Genomic DNA, 12,585 nt, shown 5'->3' on the forward strand with positions numbered 1-12,585 from the left:
CATTCAAAAAAAGCTAGAAAATTAAATTATGGAGACAAAGAGTTTATTATCCATGCAGCAACATCAAATGTTGGTGCAACAAAGGCACATAAACTTCGTGCTGCGTTAAAAGGTGGGTATGAGTGTGTTGGGCCCAAAGAGAGTGATTACAAAAAGTTTAGAAAAAAATTGGGTAACATTATAGGAAACATGGATGCACACTTGGTAGTGAATAAAATGAATGAGAGGAAAAAATATTTTCCGAATTATTCTTTTGAGTACAAATGTGTGGATAGTGTGTTAAATGCTATGTTCTGGGCCGATGAAACAGATAAGATATTCTACAAGGAGTTTGGAGATGTGGTATCTTTTGACGCTACCTTCCGAACGAATAAGTAAGTGTTAGTATTCGTATTGATTTTGGATGATGTGTAATTTTGATTAATTTGTTTGCATGATGTCATTAATGAATGACCATTATTCGTATTCAGGTATGGAATGGTATTTATCCCTTTTACAACTATTGATAATCACAAAAGATCTGTTATTGTTGGTGCTGGCCTACTTAGTAATGAGAAAATTGAGAATTGAGTCTTATCGTTGGTTGTTTGAAGCTTTTTTAAAAGCTCATGGAAAAGAACCAACGTTAGTGTTAATAGACAAGGATCAAGTGATTCTGCAGGCAGTTGAAGCTTTATTCCTGAACGCCAAACGTAGATTATACTTATGACATATAACGAAAAAACTACATGCAAAGGTATGTTATTTGGTTAATTAGATTACATGTTGTGACAACCCGAAATTTCCATTGTACGAACATCATCTATTCAATAGAAGCTAGTTCAGTTTCAGTGATTTTCAAGCTTTTCCGAACAAGTTTGTGTACATTAGGGTTTATCTTTTAGATGATATCAGGAGAGTGGATACTCCTGGTTTTGTGAAACTTGGGCACTTCAAGTTTCATAATGTTACAGTCCAACGTCAGGAATAAAAATATTTTCTGTCAAAATATTCCAGGACTATAAATAGTTTTCTGAATTAAATTAATTCATTATTCACAATTCCAAATAGAGAAAAGCCATATTCTCTCTGACGGATCTTCGGGTTTTCATCCCAGATTGTGAGTCTACTTTTCTATATGTGATTCAATACTTGTTAGGTGTTTATTAACATCAATTGCATGTCTAGATATCAAGATCCGGGAGTTTACCGCCCAAGAACGTTCTTGGGGAGTAAACTCCAAAATGGAACATTATGACTTCCTGGTCCCGATTCCTTGTTAGACAACTTGTTTAGGAGATAGGGTATGATCTTTATAGGCCAAAAAGCATCCAAGAAACACAAGTTCTAGGAGTTTACGGCCAAGGAACTCCCTTGGGCCGTAAACCCCTTTTCAAGGGCTTAAGTGCCCTAAAACTTTCCCCAAATGCTTAAGGACTTTAACTACTAGTACTTGTGCTTGTTTAGAACATCAAAAGCCCATAAAAACCATAAGTTTCTAGGAGTTTACGGCCAAGAACCCTTCTTGGGCCGTAAACCCCTTTTTGTGGGACAAAAATCATTCCAAGCTACCCTTAAGCCTTTAGACAATTTACCTTGCACCCTTGGGACTAGAATGGAGAGTAGAACACATCTAAACCACTCCTTGAAAGGAGTTTACGGCCAAGGAACATGACTTGGGCCGTAAACTCCAAGTGAAGGCACCAAAGTGTGACTCTTGTCCCCATTAGCCTTAGATAAATTCATGGAAGCCATCCTTGATGTTTAAGTGCCTCAAAACAATTAAATTCCAAGAGTTTACGGCCGTAAACTCTAGGGTGAATGACCTTAGGCCGTAAACTCCCATATGGAGTGTTCTAGAGCCTTAAACTACTTCATGTGTTATTCCAATAAAGCTAGGAGTGTTCTAGGATCAAGATAACACCACAAAACACCCAAAAACACCATTTGAGGAGTTCACGGCCATAAACCTATGAGTTTACGGCCGTAAACTCCAAGGTGTGGGGTTTGTTGGATGGTGAACTCCTATACAAGGCCCTTTGATATTTCAAACCCTTTTGCCTTGTCCCGTAGCAACTTAGATGCAACCATTTGAACCTTAAACACTCATAAAAGTGTTTAAATGTTTTCTAAGTGTCTTAACTTATTTATTTAAGTTATTATATGTCTAATTAGTTATATATATGCTTATTATATGATAACTAGGCTCGTGCATGTAAACCAGTCTCCGTTTGCCAACTAGCACGGTGTCCGACACTGCAATCCAAACGACTCACCACAAGTGAGTTCATACCCCTTGAATCAACCTTTGAAATGATTTTAAGTGTTTTAAATACTTTATGGGGGGGATACAAGTCAAATACTTATAAGTTATTGCTTCAATCACATGTGATTGCATTTAATCACATGTGGTTAATAACTAGGAAAACAACGATTTTTACCACTGTTCAAACTGTTTTTCAACTGCTTTACTATTGAAATGTTTTACAAACTGTTTTACTATCCAAACTTACTTATAGACTGTGATTTAAACAAGTGCTTCTTTTACTTAAACTGTTTTACCAACGTATGCCTTCAAAATGATTTATAGATCGACATCAAGTCGATCTCCTCTTGAAATCATATTTATGCTTCAAATGTTTTATGAAAACTTATTTATGCTTTATATATATTCAATTGCATGCCCATATATGTATAGATGTATAAATAATGTTTAAAGGACTTAGGAAGGCCATCCACCCTATTTCCTTTTCGCGCCTTGAGATGTGGTCTGGTGGGATTTCGGGTGACCATCTGAAGGTCGTTTCAATATTACTTATATATCATATATACATATATAGACATAAAAGTACTTCCGTATTCATACTCATCAGTACCTCATTAGTTAGTTACCGTCTGGGTAACGCAGGATCATACATATACAGATATACTAGAAACAATACATATACAGATATACTAGAAACAATACATATACAGATATACTAGAAACAATACATATACAGATATACGAGAAACAATACATATACAGATATACGAGAAACAATACATATACATAAATACGTAATAATTGTGATCCACTGTATCGGGCATGCCTTAAATGTCATGGCCCGAGTTGTAGCCAGAATTCTCTTGGAGGGAGAGCGTGAGTTTGCGTATAGATCTATACTGGATTGACTATCCTACACCTTGCTGCTAGCTACAGCCGGACCTGCAGGTCTGCGGGTGCCAAACGTCATTTCTTTTATTACGACCATTCATTATGTCGTTGTTACCAGTCGATAGCATGGTGCAATTTATCACATTATGCCTTAATATAAATCCGGTTTAAGGTAGTAGTATTTAGTACAACAGTAGTCTTATTATACAAAGCTACAGTACTACAATGATTTACCCATTACATATTTTAGTGATAATCTCACTTAAGCATTAGTGTACAAACTATATTTTTAACAAATGATAGTTATACTTGGGTAATTACACACTTTTACAACAGACAAGTTTACAAAACAATTTAGTCTTGGTAGAAGGTTACTTTTATAGAAAATATAGGATTTTCTGAGAGATTCAAACTTTTACAAACACTTTCAAACATTTGCTTACATTTTTACAAACTTATACATTGAGACAGGTTCAAACGTTTTTACAAGAAACATTGACACTAAAATATTTATGAACTCACCAGCTTAATGCTGATAAACTCTTTCAAAATAACTTGTATTCTCAGGTCATCAGTAGACAGGTACCGAGACCAGCTTTTGAGAAGATGGAGTGCATTCAAGACTCATCTCATATTATTTTGTGTTTCATTATTTTTGGTGTCTATAACTGTACAGAACACACTTGTATTAAAATTATATATTTAATGCAATGGATGATGTTGTTTGCTTATTTACACTTACTGTGTTGTGATACTATACATGACGTCCTCCGCCCCAGAACGTTTCCGCCGTTCTTGGTTTTGGGGTGTGACACATGTGGTGAGTATATAGTCAAATATGAATTTTGTTGATGAATGTACATTTATATGTTACAATGTATGGGTATTTTGATGTATAACAAGAATATGTCTTGACCACCGAATTGTTGTGTATCAGGTTAGTGGGGATATTCTGAAAAACATGGATTTTTGAAAATGCTTCAACAAACTAGTATGGAATATATATGGATCCAGTGGAGTTCGAATCAGCGTGGAAATCAATGTTGAAGGATCACAATCTACAAGATAAACGATGGTTTAAAGACATGTATCACATGCGGACTTCATGGATACCAACTTACTTTAAGGACATGCCAATGCATGGACTGATGAAAACAACTTCCAAGTCTGAAAGTGAGAATTCGTTTTTTAATAAGTATGTGCATCATGGGAATTTCCTTTTGCATTTCATGGTTAACTATGACATAATGATTAGAAAACAACATAACACACAACGTCGTCTTGATAATGAAACTAAAAGAACAAAGCATAAATTTGGGATGGGCACAAGATTAGAGCAACATGCAACAATTGTATACAAATACAGTTTTTGCAGAAATTCGAAAGGAGATATACAAAGGAGCTTAGAACTGCTCAATTGATAGCGTAGAAAATATTAATGGGTGGCAGGTAGTTACGATTACACATTTGGAAAAAAGAAGACAATTGAAGACAAAGTGTAAGGTTAGTTTCTAAGATTCATCTGAATGTACAAGCAGTCGTAATGTTAAGACGAATGTAAGCAAATTAATTGAAAAAAAATGTTTCTCATGTATGTATTAATAAGTAGGTGGATACTAAGTTAAAAATCTCAATGACATTGAATTTGTTTAAAATTTTGTTGTTGGTTGAGATGAAGTTGCCAGAAAAGGAAACTTCATTTTATTTAACATTAGCCGCAATCAATTATAAACTAAAATCCGATATTTTATAGTTTAGTCGTAGAGCGCTTAAGAATCGGTCACAGTCTTAATAAAATTTCATTTTATACTTAAGACTTGGAGTTTTGGATGTGTTCTAAAATCACTATTTTAAATCTCCTTTTAATAATCAAAATCTTATGACTTTATGAATTAGTAGAATAAAACTCATTTTATTTAATAAACTCAATTTTATACATCTTATGATAAAAGTAATATTTTGACAAACAAAAACTTGGGTAACGATACTTATGTTTTATATGCCATTTGGAATGAATAAAACACAATATCAACATGTTGAGTTACGTTTAAAAAACTAATATCATATATTAAGTTTTGACGTAAAAAAGTAATCACTAGTTTTATTATTTGCTGTTATAACGCTATAAACTGAGTTTAGTCTTTTTAATAAATTTTTTTTTATTTATTATAAATAAATGAAGTTTATATAATGTTTAAACACCTTTTAAATCATTTTAAATATTTTAAATTTGGCTATTTATAAGTTTTACAATAAAATTATTTTTAACAACAAATCGATTTTTAGCTGGTAACGGGTAAAATGTTTTTATAAATAGTCATTTATTAACATCTTATGTTACATTTTAAATATTTTTACTCAAACTCCAAGTGATATTATTTTATGATAAAATGTTATTCAACTTGTAAAAACCATTTTCATAAATCAAACATAACATACAACAATAACAAAATAAACATTAAAATGTGTATAAACCAAGCCGTGTCTAGTAATAATTTTTGTGGAGCATCAAAAAAATTATATAGTCTTCCTAATAGACTTAAGAGACTCTTCAACATATCTTCAAGCTCCCACATGCCAAGACAACTTTTGCTTGCAAAAGAACTTCAAGTCTTCATGCTGTAAAGGTTGTAACACTTAATTCATTAAGACTATAACTAAACCCCAAAACCAAGAGTAGAAGCTCATAGTGGGATTATAGTCTTAAGTGGTTAAATCATCTTCAAAATGGTCGTTTCTTCATCTTGTTACATTTAAATAAAATACACCTAGTATAACTAATTTATTACGACAAATAAACAAATAAATAAAACATGTTTATCTATTACATCTTATAAATAAATAAATATCAACCAAACATAACACAAAGCTCCAAATGGTTTGTTTATACGCAACATATAAAATATAATAACAAACAAATCTTAGTTTTTTCTAAGGAAATTTTTATATAACCAAAATGCATTAAAAATGGTTATATATAAAAATAAACAATTTTGAACTACAAGTTGCCAAAGAAGACAAATATGGACATTTCTTAACCAAAAGAAATCCATGCTTGTTTTCCAAAAACCAAAGATTATCAAACATAAAAAATCATTCTAACATATAAAATATGGTTTTGATACCACTGATGGATTTTGATACAAAATATAAGAGTAGCTTTTCATAATAACCGGGTAATGGAAGCTTAAAAATATCAAGTTTATTTTCGAATTTTTAAGAAAACCAAACCATCTATGATCCATTTATAGAGGTTATAATGATATTAAAAGCAACCATAGAGTGTTTCAGACTGACAACCTTTGGAGCCTTTGAACCCACATGGTTTTGGGGTGTTGATGAAGATATAAAGATCACATAATATGATCTTCTCTACAATTATCCACCATCAATAGTAAGGCACCAAGAAATGCTAAATTCCTCTTGTGATACTTTGTTCTTTAATCCATTAATTGCTTATCAAAGTAATCACTAAAGGAAGATACAATAAAAGCTCCAAATCAAGCAACTAACTTTAAAAGGTAGAGAATGAGTAGAGAGAAAGAAGCCATGGCTTCTATGAGAGAATTGCAACTCTAAAAAGCTAGTAACTTTTGACCATAAGACCTTCTTATATATCCCATGCATGCAAAATGGCTATACCTTATTATAATATAAAGTAATCTACTAGATGACAGGCCAGGGGAACAAGGTATGGAGGTTGACAAGCAACCCACATACCCTTCAAAAAGCTACAACAATATGGAGGGAGGAAGAAGACAAAATGTTACTTTAAGTTGTTTTAACTAAGGACCAAATAACTAGTTAAGTTGATTACCCAAAGTGTCCAAAAGATTTGTACAAGATTTATAAATCATACCATATAATGTAACGACTTATTTGTCTTACCTTTTATTATTATTTTCATAATACAATAATTTTTCTCTAATTAAATACAAGAATTGCATTTATTTATTAATAATCAAATACTTAATAAATATTCAATAAGTACCAACTTGATAATGGTGTCACCCTATAGATATCACTCAATAATGATTCTTGAGTGTATAGATCCAACAGTTTGGTTTCTTAATCAATTGTTATCCTAATTTTTATGATTGTTTTGATTTATGGTTGTGTGTTTTCCCGATTCTAATCTTATTTGATAGATTTTTCTGATTCTTCGGAGTTGATTAGCTATTTGAATATAACTTTGATTATATATATAACAAACTTAAGGGTCCGAGATAGCTACTAAAAAAATATAAGATTTATGGTATTGCTAAAAATGTATTAAGAAGCCAAAAATCAGGAGGAGGGGGCATGGTCCCCTGACCCTTTAAGGTATCCACCTATGCATGCATATTTGGCTTAAAGTGACTCATGTGGATATAGTAATGCTCCACCACCTGACAAAGGAATGATGTATGAAGAATATGGAGAACCGCTTCCAAGAACTTCACACAAATCCCTATCTTACTAGGAAATGGATTATTACTACTCAATTAATCCTTTAGATCATCTTCACCGTCTTCTAGGATAAGTTCATAATGTTAAATGATTCGTTGTAAAAGAACATAAATAATGGTTGAAGTAACCCCCCCCCCCCCTCGCGAATAGATTGATAGCAATTAAAGAACAAAAGTGAAGAAGAAAGAGCTAATGCGGATGAAAAGAAGACAAAAGAAAAAAAATGTAAACAATAGTTAAAATCAAAACAACGAAGTCACATTTATCATAGTCTAGATAACAAAGCACATTGACACTTATTTTCTCATCCAAACTGAGAGCTTGATGGAAGACTCCTCATGTTGGATCTAGATTGCCAAATCTGACTTGCGATTTCTGAACGATATCGAACTTGATTCACAACAAAAGTTCCAACAATACAAAGAGTAAAAAGAATCCCCCAAATTCAAACGAAAAGGAAAAATATCATCTTTTAGTAAATAATAAACCCACAATATACTTTGTACCTTGGATATAAATAAAACTATCCAATGTACCACTACCATCATTACACTATACTATCATCAGGGAGTTGAGAGTGTTACCCCTATTTTTTCGATAATGTTGCAAACCCTCTTTATTTATCAATTTTCAGGTTATAATGGCATTACGATTCAGAAGACACCAAGTTCAAATGTTCAATAACCCTTGCAATGCTTGACATGGTTTTCAGTCAAATTTGAAATTTTAGTTGCATATGTCCAAAATAAAATCATCTCATAAGACATTTGTATGTTACTTTAAAAGTGTTTAATAAAATGGTTTATGCTACAAAAGCCATTATATATATATATATATATATATATATATATATATATATATATATATGTATATATATATATATATATATATATATACACACATACACACACACACAACTTTGATCTGTTTTAGCCCCAAATTTATTTTTTGTTCCTCATTTGTCATTATATTTAAGAAAATGTTTCATTTTCAGGCCCTTGGCTGGTCACCAATAGGTCATAATGACGTGTTGGTTTCACATTTTTCTCAGTTTGCATTTAGCCTAAATATTTACATATGAATTTGCATTTAGCACCAACATTTTTTTTTGTTCCCCATTTGCCATTATTTTTTAGAAAAGTTTTCATTTTATCCATTCAAAATTATGTTTATTGTATTTAATCTACACATGTATTTTAAAATGAAGGAAAAAGGCTCAGTGTAAGTCTTGAGTTTGTGAGATCTAATAAACAATATGACATGGTAACCTGTGAGCCAATCAAAATTGTTAACTCATTCATAAGTCATCTAAGAAACAAATAGTTATCTCTAATGCCATATTTGTTGAGAAACCAAATATTTCTAAAGAGTCAAAATTGTGACTTCTCCCGGAGGGGCGGGGCATGTTAGCTAGTAAGTCAATGGCTCACTTTGTTGTATTATCAGCGTCTGTTGTATTTAATGTACAAATATATTTTAAAATGAACGAAAAAGACCTAGTGTATGTCTTGAGTCGGTGACCTCTAATAAACAATATGACATGCTAATCTTTAAGTCAATCAAAGATTTTAATTCATTTGTAACTCATCTAAGAACAATTAATTATTTCTAATGACATATTTGTTGAGAAACCAAATATTTCTAAATAATTAAAACTGACACTTCTTCTTGAGGGATGGGGTGTGTTAGCTAGTAAGTTAATGACTCCATTTTTTGTATTATCAAGGTTTATTGTCTTTAATGTACATATGTATTTTAAAATGAAGGAAAAAGACCTAGGGTATTTCTTGAGTCTGTAACAAATAATAAACATTATGACATGCTAATCTTTAAGGAAATCAAAATTGTTAATTTATTTGTAACTTATCTAAGAAACAAATGGTTATTTTTAATAACACATTTGTTGAGAAACCAAATATTTCTAATGACATATTTATTGAAAAACCAAATAAATGATAATTTTTTTATTGGCTTAAAGATTAACATGTCACATCGTTTATTAGATGTCTCGGACTTCGAGACTTATACATTTTCCTTCATTTTAACATACATGTGTACATTAAATACAACAAACACTAAGAATAGAAAAAAAAAATCATTAGCTTACTAGGTAACACACCCCACCTTTAAGGCGAAGTCATAGTTTCGACTCATGCCTTCGTTTTTTTTTTTTTTTTCCATTTTAATTATTACGTTTTAAAATTCCTATTCGTGACTGTCCAATGGCTAAATGAAATTTTTGCTGAAAAATAATGGCAAATAGGAAAAAAAATGTTGGGGCCAAATACAAACTCATAAGTAAATGTTAGGGCTAAATAGAAATTGAGAAAATGTGAATCTGACATGTCATCGTGACCTGATGATGGAAAAGGTCCTGAAAATAAAATGTTTTGTATAATATAATAACAAATAAGGAATAAAAAATAAATTTGAGACTAAGATAGAACAAGTTAGTATACATATTGTTTTTGGTGGCATAAACCCTTAATAAAATGACGATATTTCGCTTCTAATGTTTGCAAACAATATACCTTCTTGTTTTTGTAATACATCACAATTACTTGCCCAAAAACATTGACATGCTATATTCTTTTAATCATTAAAAGAATGTCACATTTTATCTAATTTTAATTAAATTATATCAAATCATATGATAAAACGTTTAACATACTAACATTTTATCTACTTTATGCTTTTATAAAAGACGAACATGAGATGTGTCTGGTGAAAATATAAGTTGTGATTGTACGTAGGTGTGTTGGAAAAGAATGTAGTCGACGATTAATGATGTGGTGCTAAATGCAAATACAAAGCCAAAGGCTATTCTCGGAAATATATAATTATGATTTTTACAATTGGACAAACATAAATTTTTGAGTTCATATAACTTTATATTTCGAATTTTTCTATTTAAACTTAAAAAAGTTGTTTTAGAAACCTTCATATACTTTTGATCTTTTCGTTCTAGCCCTTTTAGCATGTATATTAGTTGATAAATTGTTTTTTTAAAAAAGAGTCATTTTTGTTTAAAGAGAATGTTCATATTAACAAATCTTTTCTTTTTAACTCTTAGTTCTCATATGTTTGTTAACTTGAATCAAAACGTATCACAAATGATTCAACTATGTTAATCACTAATTTAAAGATTTTAAAGACCAAAGGTTTTGCATCTGATAACTTGGATAAAATGTTTCACAAATGTTTTTTGTAAGCTAGCAAGGAAACAATAAGTTTTGGGACTTATACCATAAAAGTCTTAAGTTTTACACGTGTAGCTGAGAAAAACCCTAACTGTGGCATCCTCTATTTTCAAGAACTAAAAAAAAAAACCTTTTCTTTATGCTTTGAAAAACACAACATCTTTGTTTGCGGAATATCCCAGTATAATAAAACACTTTGTGGAAACAGTTTTGTTTTATTAAAAATTTATGAGTAAAGATGTTTTAAATACAAAAACTCTAAGGATGTCATAATCAATATACAACATTGTTCCAATGTAAAGACCTACGGTCTTGAACATTATTGTATGTCTCCTCTTTAATCTCTCAACATCATAGTCAAGTCTCCAACAGTCTTAATACCGCTACCTGTGCTGCATATAAATAGAGCGGGTCAGGTTGGGAAACCTAGTAAGACACATAGGGTTATCAATCTTACAATATTATTATGATAATAATTTATAATTATAAAACCTACAAAGACAATTGTTACCAAATAATATCGTATAACCTAGATATCTAATAAGGCAATCTATCCTCGATTACTCGTCTCATCGATCCTCACATACTATCCATATACAATGACCTTGCAAAATTTATCAAAAGGATCATTATGAACAACAAGCTGCTTTGGGGATTCCTTGGTAGCAGACGAGGATAAAAAAGACAACAAACGAGTGAGATGGAGTACACTGATGAAAATAGAATCTAAACACCCTGGATAGCATGATTCATCAACATCTGTTAGATGGCTTAGACTTACCTAGCAGTGGTCCTCCGACGCACCCTATTCAACAGTTGATTAGATGACTTAGACATACGTAATAGTGGTCCGAGTCACGAAGCTCGTCCGATCATTACAAAAAGAAAACGATGACACATGAAGCTCATCAAAATAAAATGAGGGAAAATACAAATATAGCACTCTGGTAGGCTCCCTTACACTGACACGTGATATCATCGAAAAAAGGACTTTGTGCATAATAGTACTTATTGCATATAATAGTACCTCGACAGAAGTTGTACCTGAGAAACAGAGCTCTACTCTACGTTTCAATATTACCTACGTCCCAAAATAAAACTACCCAATATCCAAACTTAATTAAACTAGGCATTCCCTTTAAGTCCTAATGTGTAACTAGACAAGATTACAAACCTGTAATCAACAAAATTTCATGTCTAGGTTACATTTTTAGAATACAAGGTGTAACTAAACACTCTTTTAATTTAACTTGAACTAAGCATCTTTTATAAATCTTATTTTAGTATCAGGTAAGACTATAAAGCTTATAATAGATTTCCAAACCATTTTCTTGTATATACCATATTATCGCAATACAACATACGACTATTCTTTTATCCAACTTAACTAGATCTAAATAGTCTTTATATGTCTTAGTTTAGAACTTAGACGTGATTACAATCCTTGTAATCACCTTTTAATATTAACTCTTGTTCAAGTGATACTTGTCATAACAGAGTATTAAATATTTTAACATGCAATAATCTTTTTAAGTAAAAATACTTATTTTTAAGATTATCATGTAATAATATCATATAAATATTTTAATAAATAATGAACCATAACTCGTTCACACAATGCATGTTATCAAATACACATTTAACAAATATCTGAAATAATAACATTTAATTTGACATATAAACTTTCAACAAAAATTAATAATTTTTTAATAATTACTGGTTTTAAATCTCAGATCTTTTTGGGTCTCGATAAAAGTCTCGAATTCGACAATGCTAATAAGATTCGAAATAAATCTCAGG

The 12,585-nt window shown here is 31.1% G+C and overlaps 1 protein-coding gene across 1 annotated transcript in view; it reads left to right on the forward strand.

The window, feature by feature from the left end:
* LOC145099370 (protein FAR1-RELATED SEQUENCE 5-like) overlaps positions 1 to 570 on the forward strand; it is a 1,011-nt gene extending 441 nt beyond the window's left edge. The window contains exons 2-3 of the mRNA XM_079036960.1: positions 1 to 374; positions 471 to 570. The exon at positions 1 to 374 is cut by the window's left edge and continues 79 nt beyond it. Of these exons, the coding sequence (XP_078893086.1) occupies positions 1 to 374; positions 471 to 570 (474 nt within the window). The remainder of the gene's footprint in view (positions 375 to 470) is intronic.
* The last annotated feature ends 12,015 nt before the right edge of the window (positions 571 to 12,585 follow it).

The sequence above is a fragment of the Lactuca serriola genome, chromosome 4 (assembly GCF_051521515.1).
Source record: "Lactuca serriola cultivar US96UC23 chromosome 4, Lser_US96UC23_V15, whole genome shotgun sequence".
Classification (NCBI taxonomy): Eukaryota; Viridiplantae; Streptophyta; class Magnoliopsida; order Asterales; family Asteraceae; genus Lactuca; species Lactuca serriola.